Genomic DNA, 19,664 nt, shown 5'->3' on the forward strand with positions numbered 1-19,664 from the left:
GGTTTAAGCCTTCTGAAAAGAAGTTTTAGACTTGATGGCATTCAGTATGTTGGGGTTTTTTCCTCTCGTATGGTTCATGCTTTTGGTGTAGTGTGTAAGACATTTTTGACTAACATAGGGTCACAGATTTTTTCCTATGTTTTCTAGAGGCATTATAGTTTTAGGTTTTAATTCAGGCCTTCTGATCTATTTTAAGTTAATTTCTGTCTGTGGTATGTATCATGTCATGAGGTGTAGGGATCAAGACTTTTTTTAGCATAAGGTGTATCCAATTTTTCTAGTACCATTTGCTGAAAGGGTTATACATTCTACATTGCATTGCCTTTGCATCTTTGTTGAAAATCAGTTAACTGTATATGTGGGTCTGTTTTTTGACTTTGTTTCTATGTATCCTTTGGCTAACTCTAAACTGTCTTGATACTATAGCTTTACAGTAAGTCTTGAAATTGCTAATGTGAGTCCTCCAACTTTGTTCTTTTACAAACTTGTTTTGGCTTTCTTAGATCTTTGTTTTCTCATAATTTTAGAATCCACATTACCAGTTTCTGTAACTTACTGGAATGTGGATTAAAATTGCATTAGTTGGGATGCCTGGGTGGCTCAGCTGTGGAGCTGTCTGCCTTTGACTATTACTTTTATGGATTTTACTTTTATGATTCCCAGGGATCAAGTCCCACATCAGGCTCCCTGTGAGGAGCCTGCTTCTCCCTCTGCTTATGTCTCTGCTTCTCTCTGTCTCTCATGAATAAATAAATAAAATCTTAAAAAAAAGAAAGAATTGCATTGAGTCTCTAAAGATGAATTTAGGGAACATCAACATCTTTTTTTTAATTTTTTTTTTGGGAACATCTACATCTCAATTAACTTGTTCAATAATCCTTGAACACAGCATGGCTCTCCATGTATCTTTTTGAAATTTTTTATCAGTGTTTCGTAGTATTCATCACACAGACCTTGCACATATTTTGTTAGATTTATACCTGAGTATTTCATGTTTTTTGATACTAGTTAAGAATAAATAGCCTAAATAGTCTATTCAATAAATTTAAATTTTTAAAAAATATTTATTTATTTATGATAGTCACAGAGAGAGAGAGAGAGAGAGGCAGAGACATAGGCAGAGGGAGAAGCAGGCTCCATGCACCGGGAGCCCGATGTGGGATTCGATCCCGGGTCTCCAGGATCGCGCCCTGGGCCAAAGGCAGGCACCAAACTGCTGCGCCACCCAGGGATCCCCTATTCAATAAATTTAATATGTATATCTTCCAGCAAAGAAAACTTCAGGCTCAGATAATTTCCTTGATAAATTCTACCAAACATTTAAGAAAGATATAATACCAATTCTATGCATACTTTTCCGTGTAATAGGAGGATATACTTTCCAACATATTTATGAGGCCAACATTACCCTGATACTGAAACCAGACAAAGACATTGCAAGAAAGTCACAGACAAGTATTTCTAGTGAATTACAGACCTAAAGCTTCTCTATAAATACTTGCAAATTGAATCTACTATATATAAAAAGATACTATTTTATAATCGAGTAGGGCTTATCCCAGGAATACAAGGTTGGCCTAACATTTGAAAATTAATATGATCTACCATGAAAACAAACTCTTAAAGAATAAAAACCATATGAACATTTCTACAGATGTATAAAACACGTTAGACAAAATTTAGTGTCCATCAGATAAAAATTTTCTATAGCTTGAGGAATAAAGCGGGTCTCCTCAACCTGATCAGTGGTACCTATAGAAAATCTTCAGCTAGCCTCATACTAATGGTGAAAGACTGAATACTCTTCTCACGTCAGTAAGAGAAGGATGTCTGTTAGAGCTGCTACTATTTAATGCTATACTGTAGTCCTATCCAATGCAAGAAGAAAGAAATACAAGGCATATGGATTGGGGAGGAAGAAAAAATTATTTCTGTTCATGACAATGTGCTTATCTACATAGAAAAGCCTAAGAAATTAAAAAAAAAAAAAAAAAAAGAGTTACCAAAACTTTTAAGTGAGTTTAGCAAGATCCCAGGATACAAGGTCAATATACAAAATCAGTTGTATTTTACATACATATGAGCAAAGAACAAGTGGAAATCGATAACTTAAAAAAAACAAATTCAAGGTAAATCCTACCATTCTGTGTTTTACCATAAAGTAACAGTTTTTTTGAAGTTCATAAACATTCTGTTTTATTGTATTTGTTGTGCCTATTACTTTTATGGATTTTGACATTTTAAAGGTGGAGAAGTAATATGTAGGCTTTTGGAGAGGGGAATCTACGTGAAGAGAACAGTCTGTGACAAACAACAATGGCATAGAAACATATATTTTAAGATTTTTGTCTTTAGTTTCCTAATTATAGGATGATTTCGTGTATATAGTTAACAGTAATTAGAGTTTTATTTCTGAAAGTGTTCATGAAGGGCAATATTTTGTTATTTAAGAAAGAGTTAACTGGATGTTGGAGTTACACAGGGAGCTTTTTCTAGAACTTAAACTGGATCATATTACTCCTTTAAACATTTTTTAAAGTTAAAATAATAGTTCAGCATGTTAGAAGATTAGATGATATAAGCCTATGATTCATAAAGTAGTCCAAGTCAGAGTGTGTTCTTGCTATTTCTTCCTTTCTTACATTGAATTTTATACTTTTTAATGCCAAGTCATGACATACCCTTAGAATCCTTCTCAGCACAGGCTTTGAAATGTTTATCATTGACATTTAAGCTGAATCCATTTGTTAGTCCTTTCCTAGAGTTATTAGAGCTGGGAGGTCTATTAAAGATTCTTTAACTCAGTTCTATTTTATTGATTAGTGAATTGAGGCCCTGAGTGGCCAGTAGAACCCAGTGACAGGACAGACTATCATATTTTCCTAGAGGATTTTAGTGTTGTCCCATATTTGCCAAAGCTTCTGGCCTGAAAGCAATCCTTAATGGGCATCAACTTCTTAATAAAGCTGATGGAGAATATTGCAGCTACTCTAAAATGTCATCAGTGTTTGGTATTAGAGAAGCATTATTTATAAAGTAGTTATTATGCTTCAGTTTTTTTAGCTCTTATGAGCTATTTGTAGAAACTGAGTTTCGATTGTGATAATATCTTTATATTAAGCATTGTCAGATTGTGATAGTCACTTGGTTATTGGATTGTTTTAATGCATTTTTGAGAAAAGTGTTTTAATTGGAATTTGTAAACAGTGCTTGCATATTAAAGCATACTTGTCTATTCTTTATTAGGGGTTTTCCTTAACTCCAATTTTAAGAAAGTTACAGGCATAAAGAAATAGCCTGAGTATTTAAAATTTTTAGGTCAAAATTTGAGAAATGAGTTAGTCTAAAAAGCTAAATTTTCTTTACAATAGAGTCTATAATCTTTTCATTTAGTTATCTTGGAGTTTAATTAACTATTTAATATCTAGAATAATATTTTAATATACTTCTTATTACTTTAGTTCTCTTATTTTAAAATTAAATTTTATTTTTTTATTGAATTATAGTTGACACACAATATTATATTAGTTTAGGTGCACAGCATAGTGATGGCATAGTGATTCAACAAGAAGGGTTTGATTTAGACTTCAGGGATAAATGGATTAAGATAATGCTTAAACTTCATACCAGTGATCTCACTTTTCCCATTTAACATAGCTACAGATCTTTAGCATAGTGCATGCTATCTTGTTTCTGATTGTAAAAGTCATTGGCTTTTCAGTAAAGATACAGAGAAAAAAAAATTGAACTCCTGCATAATGACACCACCCAGAGATAAATTGCTGTTACCATATTAATCCTGTTTCTCTGTGGAGATACATTCTGTTTTGTAAATATTTTCATTTCTTGAAATATGTGCTTTAGAGTTTACAGTCCAAAAAAATAATACAGTGTTTACTTTATAGGCACCAGTTCGAAGACAGATGAAAGCTAAACAGCCCAATGCACAATCTTACGGTGTGACTAGTTCAACAGCTCGGCGAATATTGCAGTCTTTAGAGAAGATGTCAAGCCCTCTGGCGGTAAAATTTTAGAATCACAATTAAGTCCGGGTGTGTAACAAAATTTGAGTTTTGTGAAAAATCTTAATTATGTTATTGTTTCAATATTAACAGGATGCAAAAAGAATTCCATCTATTGTTTCTTCTCCCCTGAATTCTGTAAGTTGACTTTTAAACCTTTTTTAAGAGAGCTATTTTTATATATTGGTGATGAAAATCTTATTTTTCAAAATTTCCAATCTATTCTAATAGTATTTTGTTTTTTCAGCCTCTTGATAGGAGTGGAATAGATACCACTGCAGACTTTCAGGCCAAAAGGGAAAGGGTAAAACTTCTTTTGCATTTATTTACTTAAAGTTTCAGCAGTTTTGTTATATTTATTTTTAAGTTACTAAATCTACAAATTGAATTTGATAGTCGTTAGGGGGCGTGGTTGAAAGATAAGATTTTTTTACTTGGACATTGTAGCTTCTTGTGAGTGCCTGCCTTAGCACAGTGCTGTATTCACAGTAAACTCTCAGTCAATATTTTTTGATTATTTGGCATTTCCATTTTCAGCATCTTGGTAGTCTTTGTGTAACTTTTTTCCTGATGATAAATAAAAGTTGGAGTGAAAAGTGCTTGAAGTGTTTGTTTAGTAATTCAGTGAACTAAAACCCTCACTGAAAAGTTACTTTTGTAAACTTTCCTCATTAACAAACATGTCAAATCTGTTGTAATAGAATTTCAAATTGCTAGATCTTTCTTTAGCCAAGTACTGTTCCAAGATATGGGAACTAATAAAAAAAATATAACTTATAGTATCTTGATAACCCTTTTTAGTGTGTTCTATTTGGTTAAAATTAGTTTTGGATGTTACTGTGAAAAAAAGAAAATGATGGATACAGTTAAAGAGGTATATTTTTTGTTAGTTGTGCTTGTGGTTAGTTAAGTATCCTTTGGGGGAAGCAGATTCCCAGATTCTTACTTGTGAAAGCATTTATTACACCAGTTTTCCCCAGAAGTAACTGATTGAAATGATCATAATTTTCTGAATTAATTGTGGGAACTGTATGTGAGATATTGGTAAATTATAATTATTTTTACTGAAATTCTGTAAAGAAGGCTAAAATTGAGGGGTTTTGGGCGGATAGTGTTGCTTTACAATTTTTTAGCATTACCTAGATGTTTGTAATCAGGCAAGAGGGAATCCATTATTAGCCAATGGGATTAATTTATGGCATTAGTTGCTTTTCTCAAAGTCCTGTTTTATGTCAGATTATCTAAAAAGTAAATGTAAAAAACTGCCATAATGCAAATTCTCATTGATAAAAGTTTTAGTAAAGATGGAGTATAATATCAATCCAATGTTATTAATGAGTGTTAGGATATATAAAAGCCAGAATACAATATTGTGGCTCATGTTTCACAGATGTTATCAGAACAGCCTGCAAAATAGACTATCTCATTGAGTTGTAAGATCACAGTTGTGATGAGGATTCAGGGAAGAGCTAGTATACAGAGGCTTTGCCTTGGAAACCAATGTTGTTCACAGCTGCTGCTGAGTGAAAGGACTATATTCATAGTAGTACAGTCTTTGGACAGAGTAGAAGTCATATAGCAACAGGACTTTTACTGTGTTTTCTTGTTGCAAAAGACTGTTGACAAAACACTTGTGTGCTTAGATAATAATGCTGGTTTATTTTTGGTTTTGAAATTCTTTGCTCCCTTTTTTTGGGCAATTATTTTCATAGCTAGTTTAAAAATAATTTATTTCCAGCTGAAGGATATCTAAAAAGTAATTTGGGGAAAATGTGGCAAAATCATTTTAGTTTCTATATTTGAAATTCAATAAAAACTTAGATTTGTAGAACAATTTTGAATATAATTTCCATTTTGTGCATAGGCACATATATGTGAAAAGTTATTAAGTCTAGAATAAAATAGTCTGTGCAACCATTTGGAATTTTATATTTAGGTTTATAAATATTTGTGCCTTTCATTCTATTACTGTCAGTTTTTCCTTTTAGTATTTGCATCCTTTGGGTACTTCTCTAAGAAATATTCATCTAGGTCTCTAGGTCACATTAATTATTTATTGCCAAATGATTTTTAGATATGTGTCACTGATATATATGAAAATAAAGGTTTGTCTTTGGTTTCTATAAGGTGGACTCTCAGTATCCCCCTGTTCAGAGACTCATGACCCCAAAGCCAGTTTCCATAGCAGCAAATCGAACTGTTTATTTTAAACCATCTCTGACCCCATCTGGTGAATTAAGGAAGACTAATCAAAGAATAGATAAAAAGCACAGTGTGAGTATGTGTTTATTTTCACTCATCTTTGATTTTCGATTAAAATGAGTAAGAATAGATAAGATACAAGTACTCTACCATTGCAGTGTAGCAACTAGAGAATGCATGAAGATTGTGTGTTAGTGATTATAAATGGTATGCCTTTCAAATGGCTGGCACCTTGATCAAATCCTAAATTCGTGCTTACTAGTAACACTAATATGTACTCATAGTTTAGATTAAATAATTTTGCCAGAATTACTTTATAAACTGTATTTTGTTTGTGGTGGTGTTGAACTGTTTGAAAATAAAATGGCACATAACACATCTATTCACCCCTAAGTACTTTGACATGCATTTTCTATTTTCTTGCATATTATCACATCTGAATAAATTAATGTTTGTTCCTTCCTAATATTACTTGATGTTTAGCCCACACTCCAGTATTGTTTATAGTTGCTTTTTTGAATCAGAATCCAAGCAGATTTCACACATTGCTTTGGTTTTGTCTTTATAGATCTCAAGCCTTGACTCCTTTACCATATTGTTTTTCTTTTAAAATAACTGCTTTATTTGAGATATAATTCACATAATGTACCATTCATCTATTTGAAGAGTACATAGTGGTGCAGTGTATATTCTCAGTTGTTCAGTCATCACCACAGTGGATTTTAGAACATTGTCATCACCATTCTCCCCATCCGCCCTAAACCTTATACCTGTTAGTAGTCATTCCCCACTCCTCTCTCTCCAGCCCTAAGCAGCCACTGATCTGTCTCTATGGATTTGCTTATTCTGGACGTTTCATACAAATGGAGTTTTAAAATATGTGGTCCTTGGTGACTGGCTTATTTCACTTAGCATAATGTTTTTAAGGTTCATCTATGTCATAGTACGCATCAGAACTTTGTTCCTTTTTGTGTGGCTGAGTAATATTTCATTGTTTGGATATATACTAGATTTTGTTTATTCTTTCATCAGTTGAGGGGACATTTGGATTGTTTTTTACTTTTTTTTTTTGACTGTAATGAATAATCCTGTGAACGTTTGTGTACAGGTATTTTGTAGACATGTTTTTGTCATTTTTCTGGGTTCTATACCTAAGAGCAGAATTGCTGGACAAAATTGGTTTTTGATAAGACCAGGCCAGTTGTCTTAAAATGTCCCATGTTCTGGGTTTGTCTGTTGTGTTATTTAGTTAAAGTGTATTTTTTTGTATTTATTGAGTTTATATAGTATCTTACTCTTAATGCCTTTACTTACATTTAATCTCTTATTTAATCTCTTATTTTAATCTCATCTTCATAACCTGATTTATTAAAATTTTTCAAACTAAAGTTGAGAGAATAGTATAGTGTTTACTCATTACTCCTTGATTCACCGATCATTAACACTTTGTCTTGTTTGCTTTATTAAAATTTAAAAAATAATTTGAATTAATGAATTTAATGAATTTACAGAATTAGCAAGAACAATTATAAGACTTTTCTTTCTTTCTTTCTTTCTTTCTTTTTTTTTTTTTTTTTTTTATTTTAAGCAACCCAGGGCCAGGTCCCGGGTTGGCTGGCAGCTCCACGGCCAGCGCGGCCCCGAGCGCCCAATTATAAGACTTAACAGTTTACTATATTTGTTCTAACTTTGCTATGTATTTCCTGTAGGTAGGGAATGCCCTTAATGTAATAAATGCAGAATAGTTATCAAACCAGAAACTTAAAATTGTACAATAGATTATTATCTAATGTACAGATTTTATTTAGATGTTGCCAGTTGTCCCAGAAGAAAAAAATTCAAGATTATGTATGCATTTAGTTTTCATGTGTCTTTGTCTCCTTTAGTGTAGAACAGTTCCTTACGGTTTTTGTTTTTGTATTTCATAGCATCGATATTTCTAAAGTACAAGTAAGTTACTGTGTAGAATGTCCTGCAATTTGGGGATGTCTAATGTTTCCTCATGATTAGATTCCAGTTATGTCCTTTTTTCTAAATTTTTTTTTTTTTTTATTTTAAAGCATGTGCAAGCAGGGGGGAGGGGCACAGGGAGAGAGGGAAAATCTCAAGCAGACTATGCCCCAAATGCAGCCTCACTCAGGGCTCGAGCTCAGTGACCCTGAGATCATGTCCTGAGCTGAAATGGAGAGTTGGATGCTTAACCAGCTGAGCTGTCCAGGTACCCCCCTGGGTAATAATACCAAAGAATAGATGTTGAGCTCTTCTCAGCCTATCATGTTAAGAAGCACATGCTCTCATTACTAGCAGTGTGATTATTAAGGTGGTGGTAGTAGGATTTCTCCAATATAAAGTTACTATTTTATCTTTTGTAATAAATATCTTGTAGGTTGATAACTTTGAGAGGATAAATATCCTTTTAGTAGTTAGCATTATTGGTGATTTTTGCCCAAGACCATTGTTTGTAGATGGACAGAGGGTGGTTTTCTAACTTCACTCCTTTGTACACTTATTAGTTGTCCTCCTCCTGGAGGAAAAGTTTTCTCTCATTTATGAACCTATCTGTGTTTTTATGTCAACTTTATTTCTCACAGTTTATTCGTTATAATCCTTTATTAGCATTATTTATTTTGATGTTCATATTGTCTTATTTGGCCTTTGAACTAGCTCCTGTGTCCTTGTAGTATTTGCTTTTAGATTTTGAACACTTAGTTGTTTTTTGATACAGGAGAATCAAGACTTGGGGCATCTGGGTGGCTTGTTCAGTTAAGCATCCAATTCTTAGTTTCAGCTCAGGTCATGATTTCAGGGTCATGAGATCGAGCCCGAGGTGGGAGGAGGGCTTTGTGCTCAGTGGGGAGTCTGCTTGAGGTTCTTTCCCTCTGCTCCTCCTCCTGCTTGTGCTCTCTCTTTCTCTCTCTCTCTCTCTCTCTCTCTCTCAAATAAGTAAAAATACTTAAAAAAAAAAAAAAAATCCAGGCTCATCCTGTAAATTTCTGGTCCCCACCTTCTGTTTTGTTATTTCTCTGAAGAGCTGTGATACCCTTTAAATGGAGGAACTTATTTTGCAGAGAATCATTTCAAAGAGAATATCCTTATACATTTGCTTACACCTTTAGTAGGCTATGATGAGAGATGAGTAGAAGTATTTTTTGGTTTGTAAGTGTATTAACTTTGTATACTACCTTGTTTGAAGGGCAGTGTGTGCTCAGTGACATTTTATTTGTATAATCGTGCTGTAATTCAGTTACCATTCAGAAAGCAGGGTATAAGTCACAAGTTTTAGGATTTACTAACTAAAAACCCATCAAATTCAAATATTAAAATGGACAGACAGAAGGGAGGTATTGGGAAAATTAAAACAAACAGGCATGTAAATTTGGTGTGTGCTCATTTTGTTCTAGACTGGATATGAAAAACCTGTGACGCCAGGACAAACTAGAGAACAAGAAAGGTAATGTCTACATAGCTAAGCTTCTTTATATTTCACTTGTAAGGCTTTTGTTTATGTATTTTGTTTTTGAAGATTAAGAATGTTAAAAAACTATGCATACACACAAATCTGTCAGCTTTTAAAATAACATTTGGTTGAATATTTCTTTTTTTTGTTAGCAGTTCTAATTTTTAGGTCTTCAGTTAGTTAACAAGTTATGGACCAGAGTAATATATCATTTGTTTTAATTTTCTTTTTCTTTGCCTAGTGGCTTTTCTTACCCAAATTTCAGTATGTCTGCAGCCAATGGTTTATCTTCTGGAGTAGGTAGTGGAGGCGGCAAGATGAGACGAGAGAGAACGCGCTTTGTTGCATCTAAACCTCCAGAGGAGGAGGTAAGGTTCTATCCTTCATGTTCTTAAGGTTTATTGAAAGCTTTGGTGTGGTGGTGGTGGGAGACCCTGAGGGGTGGGGCTTGGGGGAGACTCAGCACAAGAATGACTAATCTGTTGTTGGAACAGTCCCTCCCCAGTGTGAGCGCACATGCATGTCTGTGTGTTCAATGCTTCCCTTCACTGTGATGACACAGGAAACCTAACCTCAGACCTGAAGTTCCATGGATGCCACTAAAAAACCATAATTCTTCAAATAAGAGAATTAGAATTGAAATTACTTGACCTTTGGAATATTACCATATTGTTAGGATTTGCCTGTTTTATGAATGAATTAACGCTGTGTGTGTTCTTATCACTTACCATTTTCTTCATATCATTTGTGAAATTTACCAGTGTTATGAAAAAAAATTGCAAGTTGTATAATTTCACTGTTAACACATTTGTCCAGTCTGAAAATTTAGCACCCTCTGTTCTGCAAGGTACATGTGGGTTGATTCCTTTTTTTTTTTTTTTTTTTTTTTAAGATTTTACTTATTTATTCATGAGAGACGCAAAGGGAGAGGCAGGGTCCCTGTAGGGAGCTGGATGTGGGACTCATTCCCTGAGCCGAAGGCAGGAGCTAAACCACTGAGGCACCCAGGTGTCCCTGTGGGTTGATTCCTAATATATGCGGAGGTGAATGTTTATGCATGTCTGCCTCGGCACACGTGCAGTGTGTTCTCTAGGCTGAAATTGTTGGGTTTTAGGGGATGATACACATCTTCACACTATTAAATGTTGCTCTCTTGCTCCTGAAGGTAGTTTGAATACTTCCTTCCACATGACAGTAGATGAATATGCTTTTTCTTTTTCCTTATGAATACTTGATTTTTTTTCTTTTTTAAGTTTTTGCCAAGGCAATGGATATGAAGTTGTCAAGTGTTAAGCCATTGGAGTTTTATTTTGCATTACCTGTTTATAAGGGAGGGAGACCTCTTCTGAGTTCCTTGGTTATTTGGGGTTTCTCTCTTTATCCATTTTTTATGGATTATTTCTTTCATTAAGATTTCTTTTTTTAAAGATTTCTGTATGCTGAAAATGAAAGTTTGAAGAACATGAGGACTAATCAAAGATTGATTAACTTTTCTTTCTATAGGCTGCTCTATTTATTTTCTAAATACTTTGAGTTGCATGCAGACCTCCTTTCAATCTTTTTACAAGTGAATTTCAGCTTAATGGGATCATTTAAGTCTTGATACATAATGCTTCCATTTGTCTGTTTCTAATTAAAATTTCATTGGTAACTTCATTGACTCATGAGTTTTTTAGGAGTTTTTAGATTTTTTAAACATTTTCTGTAACAGTTCCTGTTAACTCTAAAGTCATGTTTTGGTTGAAATTACTGTACGAGTTAGTATCACTTTCCTTTTTAGTCTGTTGGTATGTTTCCCAAGTTTATTTAGAGTAGGCAGTCTTTCATTTTCGTTTCCTTTCTCTACCCTTTTCCTGCTTAGCAATTCTATAGTTGTGCCTTGTGAAGGCCTCAGAACCATTGCTTCTTTGGCAGCTGGGACTTTCTGCCCCCCTCGCCTGTCTTGTGGTATGTGGCATTATACTGGGGTCTCAGCTCAGGTGCTGGTCTTGAGGTTCTCCTTTTTGCTCTCCTGCTGGAGTGTTGGGAAGGGAAGGAATGTATTAATGTATTCTACTGTCTTGAAAGAAAAGGTTTTGAATGCCAGTAATGATACAGCATGTAACATTTTGTATGTTTCTTAGCAAACCGATTTTATTTTATTGAAGCTCTTTATGTAGACTTGATTAAGTTACCTCTAAAATGGGTTATTTGTCTTGCTTTGTATACATAAAGAAATGAGTATCTGAGTAATACAGCTTATTATACAGCCTGTTCTTTAGATGAGCTTTTATATTTCTCGGTAAAAGTTGTGTCTTTAAGCTGTCTTTTAAACTTTATCCCTGTATGAGGAAAAAACATTTTTATTTGGTGTTTGCCAGATAACAGATTTGTGAATTCTGCTTGTTTCCCTTTAGTTTCAACTTTTAAGAATATATTCCTAAGATCTTTAGGTGAAGTTCAGGTCACTGTAGCTAATTTTGGCTGTCTTAGAGATGGGTGTTTACTGTGATTTCACTGTATCAAGATATTAGGAGTGGGTGGAAATTTATTGATTTACTTTTGCTCTTGTTACTTTGGCATACTAATTGTGATGAGGAGCTTTATGAAAGTAAGCCTCCAGGCCTCTTTATCACCTCTTCCCTTCTCTGGGCCCCCTCTCCATTCTGGCCAACTGCCAACTTGCATCCCAGGATGCCTCACTCAGCTCCTGTCTCTAGTTCTGTTCCACACTGGAGTTAGAGTCTCTGTATTTCTGAGGAAAGAGGGGTGGCTGGCTACCTCAAACGTTCTGCCTACCCTGTGTTTTTAAAATCTAGGTAGAATAGGTTTTGGGTAGATGCTTTCTTATTTTGTATTCAGTGCTGTTTTTATTTCAGATGACGAATAATGTTTAGACCACTAGTTCTTAATTCAGTTAAAGTTCATAGGAACTTTTGATAAAGGATAGAATATTCATTTTTGTGGGTATCTTAGTCGGCTTTTGGGATAGATCAAATGGAAGAAATTTTAATTTTAGTGGAGTGTAAACAAATTATACTCATTTCCGGTACTATTGGTATGTAGCAGGGATTGGTATATTTTGATTTACTTAAAACATTCAGGTTAACAGAACTTTATATTGTAAATAACCCATTTTGCATTATGAGATAGTAGAAGTATGATTTATCTCCTTTCCTGTTAGATCTCAAAATTTGTAAGGACTCTGTTAATCACTAAGCATTTGGTATTTTGCCTCTACTATGCTACCAGTTTGGTTTTTTTTGGGGGGGGGGGGCTCGTCCGGGATCTGAACCCGAGACCAGTTTGGTTTTTATAATGAAGAAGCTCATCAATACAGAATATATGATTATATAATATGACTGAGTCGGGGAGATTTTTTTTTTTTAAGATTTATTTATTTATTCATTCAGAGAGAGCGAGGTAGAGACACAGGCAGAGGGAGAAGCAGGCCCCATGCAGGAAGCCCGATGTGGGACTTGATCCCGGGTCTCCAGGACCACACCTCAGGCTCCAGGCGGCACTAAACCGCTGTGCCACCGGGGCTGCCCAAGCTGGGGAGATTTAATTGCTTGATTTTGGGGGGCAAATAACCTAAAAGTGGAGGAGCTACATTTTATGATATGTGTTTTAACTTTTTAAAAAAATTTATTAAGTAATCTCTGCTCCCAATGTGGATGGAGCTCAGACTCAGAACCCCAAGATCAAGAGTTTCATGTTTTTTGACTGAACCAGTCAGGCCCCCCTGATACGGGTTTAACTTTTTAAGAAACTGCTAAACTTTCCCAAAATGAATGTAATATTTTATACTCTAACCAACAGTGTATGGGCATTTCTTTCATTCTACTATTAATAGTAGTCCTCTTTTTAATTTTATCCGTACTGCTTTGTATATGGTGCTGTCTCGTAATTTTGCTTTTCCCTGAGACAGTAATGTTGTGTTCTTGGCCATATGCTTATTACCTCCTTTTTGAAGTATCTTCAGATCTTTTGCCCTTTTAAAAATTGAGTTGTTGTCTTATCAGGTTATAGGAGTTCTTTATAGATTCTGGATCCAAGTACTTTGTCAGATACATGTCTTATAAATATCTTCTCCCAGTCTGGCTGCTTAAAGATTTTATTTATTTATTCATGAGAGACCCCGAGAGAGAGAGAGAGAGAGAGGCAGAGACACAGGCAAAGGGGGAAACAGGCTCCATTCAAGGAGCCCAGTATGGGACTCGATACCGGGACTCCAGGATCATGCACTGGGCTGAAGGCAGGCGCTAAACCTCTGAGCCACCCAGGCGTCTCCATATTCAGTTTTTTAACAGTATCTTTTGATCATCAGATGTTCTAAATTCTATGAAGTCTGAATTTATCTTTTTTAAAAAATTATTTTTTAAAGATTTTATATTTAAGTAATCTCTACCTCCGACGTGGGGCTCAAACCCATAACTCTCTTGGGAGATCAAGAGTTGCATGCTCTTTGAACTAAACCCACTGCCCACCCCTCTGCCTTTTCAATTATTTTTACTGTTCTTTTTTTTTTTTTTTTTTTTTTTTTTAATTTTTTTTTCAATTTTTATTTATTTATGATAGTCACAGAGAGAGAGAGAGAGAGGCAGAGACACAGGCCGAGGGAGAAGCAGGCTCCGTGCACCGGGAGCCCTATGTGGGATTCGATCCCGGGTCTCCAGGATCGCGCCCTGGGCCAAAGGCAGGCGCCAAACCGCTGCGCCACCCAGGGATCCCTTTACTGTTCTTTCTATCCTAAAAAACCTTTGTCGGGACTCCTGGGTGGCTCATTGGTTTAGCACCTGCCTTCGGCCAATGTGATCCTGGACACCTGGGATTGAGTCCCACATCGGGCTCCCTGCATGGAGTCGGCTTCTCCCTCTGCCTGTGTCTCTGCCTCTCTCTTTCTGTGACTCTCGTGAATAAATAAAATCTTAAAAAAAACAAAAACAAAACAAAAACCTTTGTTCCCAGGCCACAAAGTAAGTTTTCTACTGGAAGATTTAGAGTAGTGTTTTTATGTATTTTTCTGATTTCCTTTTGGTTTCTTATATGATCCATGGATTATTTAGAACTATTTAATTTTGATATTAATGTTTTGAAATATATTGAGACTTGTTGGTAGCCCGGCATATGGTCTGCTTGAAGAATCTTGAAGCCTGTATTTTATGGTTGTTGGTATAGTGTTATATAAGATGTCAGATGACTGATAGTATTTCTTAGATCTTTTATTCTTGCTGAATTTTTTTCAGGGTGTGGAGTGTGTCTGTTTAGTCTATTAAATTGTTGAGAGATAGGAATTAAATCTATCCACTTTCATTTGGTGAATGTCCTTATGTCAATGTTTGCTTTACATACTTTGAAGCCCTCATTTAAGCATATGCCTTACATCTGTCATGCCTCCCTGGTTGCTTCCTTTAATATTACTAAATATTCTTTTTATTTTTTTAAAGAATTTTTATTTATTTATTCATGAAAGACAGAAAGAAAGGCAGAGACGTAGGCAGAGGGAGAAGCAGGCTCCAGGCAGGGAGCCCGATGTGGGACTCGATCTTGAGACCGCGGATCACACCCTGAGCCAGGGGCAGGTGCTCAACTGTTGAGCCACCCAGGCATCCCTAAATATTCTTTAAAAAAAAAAAAAAATCTTTGGGAGTATTCTTTGTCTTGAAATCTGCTGTACTGGTATTTATATAGCCAGCCACTGTGTTAGTAGAATAAGCCTTCTTAGGCTTGCGAATTGCAGGTTGTATCTTTTTTCCCATCCATTTGCTTCTAACCCATATCTTTTTTTTTTTTTTTTCTAACCCATATCTTTAAGTGAGTTTCTAGTAGGGACGCCTGGGTGGCTCAGTGGTTGAGTGTCTGCTTTTGGCCCAGGTTGTGATCCCAGGGTCCTGGGATCAAGTTCCTAATTAGGCTCCCCAGAGGGAGCCTGCTTCTCCCTCTGCTTAGGTCTCTGCCTCTCTGTCTCATGAATAAATAAATAAAATCTTTGAAAAAATTGAGTTTCTATTAGACAATATATAGGTGAATTTTGCTTTTTACCTGCTTTTTGCCTTTTTTTTTTTTTTTTAATTTTTATTTATTTATGATAGTCACAGATAGAGAGAGAGAGGCAGAGACACAGGCAGAGGGAGAAGCAGGCTCCATGCACCAGGAGCCCGACGTGGGATTCGATCCCGGGTCTCCAGGATCGTGCCCTGGGCCAAAGGCAGGCGCCAAACCGCTGCGCCACCCAGGGATCCTGCTTTTTGCCTTTTAATCAAAGTATTTATAATTAATGTAATTATGTGGTTGGATTAAAGTCTCCCATTTTTCTTTTGTTTTCTAGTTTTCCCATTTGTTTTTTGTTTTGTTCCTTTTGAAAGCTGCCCTCTTTTGGTTAATTGAGTATTTGTTAGAATTACATTTTAATTACTTTGCTTTTTATCTCTACCTCTTCATGTTACTTAGTGGTTCGTCTTGGGATTATGTATGTATCCTTAAATTTCAAATTCTACTTTGTGTTAATATTGTACCACTTCCTGTAAAATTTAAGAATCTTGCAACTTTATTAGTTTGATTTACCTCCCCTCTTCCTTGGTATTTTAGATTATTCTTGCCATTTGTATTAAAATTAGATAGGCTGGCTGTAAATTCACAGCATATAATTTTTGCTTTATGCAGTTGTATGTATTTTAAAGAAATTAAGGGAAATGAAAGTTTGTGTTTGCTGACATACTACTGTTCATTTCTTCAGGAAACCTGAGTTCCATTTGGTGTCCTGTCCCTTCACCCTGAAGAACCTGTAGAGCAGGTTTTATGGCAACAGATTGTCCTAGGTTTTTTCTTTCTTTTTTTTTTTTTTTTTTGTAGTTTTTTTTCTTTTTTTCTTTTTTTTTTTTAATCTGAAAGCATCTTTATTTTCCCTTTGGGGAGAGGGCTTGATTTTACAGAGGTGTGATTGCTGTGCCATAAATGATGTCCATTTGAAGTATTCAGATAGCTTTAGCTGGCGGGGAATTTACCTTAAGTCAGACTCTCCCATTTGTGGTGGGTGGCAGCTGGAGCTCTTCAGCCTAAGTTGGTTTCTTGGCGTCTGCCTTATACACGAGCAGCTTACATGTCTGCTAGAAACCCGGACGTTTCACATGCAGGTTTATATGCTCCTCAGTCCTGCACTTTCCCCTCATTTTCTAGCTGTTATGGTCACCTAGTCCATCCTCTGACTCCTCAGTGAAACAGATTTGCTGGTTTGGTTTTTTTTTGTTTTTTTTTTTCCTTCAGACTTTCAACTATGCAGTGGCACCAGCTCATAGAGGACAGGAAGCTCAGTCAGTGCCCCTCGCTTTTTCCAAGTGTTTTTTAATCTCTCCAGTTTCTGCTTGCTTCTGGTCACTCTCCAGTTTTTTTCACATGCTTATTTCTTTCTATTTTGTTCAGAGTTTACGATTGTTATCCATCAGGTCATTGGTCAGATAACCAACTCGTCTACCATTAGCCAGAGTCAGGACTCTTGTTGCCCTCAACCTAGACTAAGACTTGGGGTAAAAAACCAGGCATTTCACCAAACTCATCAGTACTGATGTCTATTATATGCTTATTTTATACGCCAAACCCATATATAACTTTGTTTTATATTAATATACAGCTAGTGTATTTTCTCATTTTCAGCCCTTAGTAAATTGGTACTGAGGGCAGTTAGGTTCACAAAGCCACCGTGTCTGGTGGCACAGCTGGCATTCAGATCTTGGCTGAGTTCTTTTGATTTTGGAGCCCACATTGTTAACACTGTGTGGTGCTAACTTCTCCCTATTCTCAGTTTATGTGTTACTATATCAGTTCTTGAAAATAAGTAGGGATAGAAGAATGACATGAAACATGTTGCGTTTTAGGAAATGGAAGTACCAGTATTGCCGAAAATCTCTCTACCCATCACCAGTTCTTCACTGCCTACCTTCAATTTTAGTTCCTCTGTGATCACAACTTCCTCTCCAGCAACCATTAGTCCTTCGCAATCATTAACAAACAAGGTACAAAACCATTGTAGATATAGAGGTGATTTTTGTTGTCTTAAGAAAAATCTAATATTCTGTTGAAAGCAATGATAAGTTCCCACTATGGAAATAACTCAAAATAAGAGAAAAATGGAAATGGTGTTTTGCTTTTTAAAATTTGTTATAAAGGAGTGCTCTTTAATTCTGATGCTGTGCCTTAGTGACTGATCATTGTAATAAGTTTGTTTCCAAACATTTTTTCCGATTAAGATGCTTTTTGGGGGTAAGAATGGACTTTTGTTTTTATTTCTCAAGTAGGATTAACTGCTCCTGAAATGTTTTATGCTTTTGTCTTGGCTTTTACTATTTCTGAACATATTCTTATAGGTGGTATTTTTTTTCCTTTAGTCAGATACATAAACCTCTAAAATAGTGTATACTCCTCTCCCAAGGAGAAGCCAGATTTTATAACAGTTACAGTTTATTTTTCAGAAGTTTTAACAAGTGATTTTTATTTTTAGAAAAGATCTTATTTTGCAATCTCTATGTCCAGAGTGGGGGCTGGAACACAGAACCCCGAAATCAGGAGTCCTATGCTCCACTGACTGAGGCAGCCAGGGGCCCCTTAACAAATGATTTTTTAAATCTAAAAGGAAATTGTGTTTGGCTTCTTTGAAATAATTTGCTTAAGTTAAGGTCTATTTTACTGTCAGTTTCTTTTTTCTAAAAATCTTTTTGTATTATTTTAATAATATGGAAAACCAGGTACAAATGACCTCTCCAAATAGCACTGGCAGCCCCATGTTTCGATTTTCATCTCCAATTGTAAAATCTACTGAGGCAGATGTACTACCTCCATCATCGGTAAGTAGCAAGCAAGGAATGATTGATTTCAGAAGCATACTGTATTTTTATCAAACCCACGGTGCCATTGGTGCTAAGAAATACCATTATTTTTCTTCCAATTAAAAAACATTTCAGTGTACAGAAAACTTGAATGAGTGAACACCTGTATATTTTCCACTATCTCTTATACATATAAGCATATATATTTTCTCATGACCATTTGAAAGTTAAGATATAAACACAGCTTTTCTATATGTCCGCTAAGAAAAAGGACATTTCTTTGCATACCCACAGTACAGTTACCCTATCCATGAAATTTAACATAATATTAATGTAGGCCATATTCAGATTTTCTCATTGCCCTAGACTGTCCTTTAATTACTATTTTGTTTCTCTTGGGTCTAGATCCAATTAAGATTAAGACCTAATCAGCTGAATTGCATGGCATCTGGTTAACATGTTTCTTGAATTGCCTTTAATCTGGAGAAGTTTTGGGTTTTTAAGCCTCATAGTATGTATTCGTTTCTTCATAATTAAAGAAATATTTTGGGGAGAATAATAAGTTTAATGTTCAAATTGCCCCATGCATCTTTGGCATGCATATCGTTTTTACATGTTGCCTTCTCTTTTTCACTGTGCTCTTGTTTTCTGACACAGCTGGATATTCCAGAGCGTTTTGTAATTTCCCTACCGCATGCCTGAAACCTGTCCATTGTCTATCAAGTCTCATATTATTAGAAAATGGTATTTAGAAATCCAGAACTGAGCTTTAGGAGCATATATAATTATCTTATATACTGCTTTGAATGAAAAAGAAAAAAAACCCTAAGAAATGAAAAATGCTGTTTGATTTAACACACACACTATTCATTGTGAGAAGCATCTCAATTTTAGAGATTGTAAAATACAAAAAGCTGGAATACGGGAGATTTTTTTTAACTTGGAATAAGAAAAAGCTATTATTTGTTTAAAACTAGACAGACTTAAAAAGATACATTTTCTCTTTACAGATTGGATTTACATTCAGTGTGCCTGTTGCAAAAACCACAGAACTTTCTAGCTCTAGTAGTATTTCAGAACCAATTACAAGTAGTAGTTCAGGTAAGTAAAAATTTCTCACACGTTTTTACATAAAAATAGTTGCATTATATTAGGTTAGTATTTCAAGTTCTTAAGTCTTTG

The 19,664-nt window shown here is 35.3% G+C and overlaps 1 protein-coding gene across 5 annotated transcripts in view; it reads left to right on the forward strand.

Moving 5' to 3' along the window:
* Positions 1 to 19,664, forward strand: part of NUP153 (nucleoporin 153) — an 80,672-nt gene that overhangs the window by 36,478 nt on the left and 24,530 nt on the right. For all 5 annotated transcript variants that reach the window (XM_072814318.1, XM_072814315.1, XM_072814316.1 and 2 more), the window contains 9 exons: positions 3,906 to 4,022; positions 4,116 to 4,160; positions 4,270 to 4,326; positions 6,150 to 6,296; positions 9,626 to 9,675; positions 9,923 to 10,049; positions 17,535 to 17,672; positions 18,402 to 18,500; positions 19,493 to 19,583. In XM_072814318.1, coding sequence (XP_072670419.1) covers positions 3,906 to 4,022; positions 4,116 to 4,160; positions 4,270 to 4,326; positions 6,150 to 6,296; positions 9,626 to 9,675; positions 9,923 to 10,049; positions 17,535 to 17,672; positions 18,402 to 18,500; positions 19,493 to 19,583 — 871 coding nt within the window. The remainder of the gene's footprint in view (positions 1 to 3,905; positions 4,023 to 4,115; positions 4,161 to 4,269; positions 4,327 to 6,149; positions 6,297 to 9,625; positions 9,676 to 9,922; positions 10,050 to 17,534; positions 17,673 to 18,401; positions 18,501 to 19,492; positions 19,584 to 19,664) is intronic.

The sequence above is a fragment of the Canis lupus genome, chromosome 37 (genome assembly GCF_048164855.1).
Source record: "Canis lupus baileyi chromosome 37, mCanLup2.hap1, whole genome shotgun sequence".
Classification (NCBI taxonomy): Eukaryota; Metazoa; Chordata; class Mammalia; order Carnivora; family Canidae; genus Canis; species Canis lupus.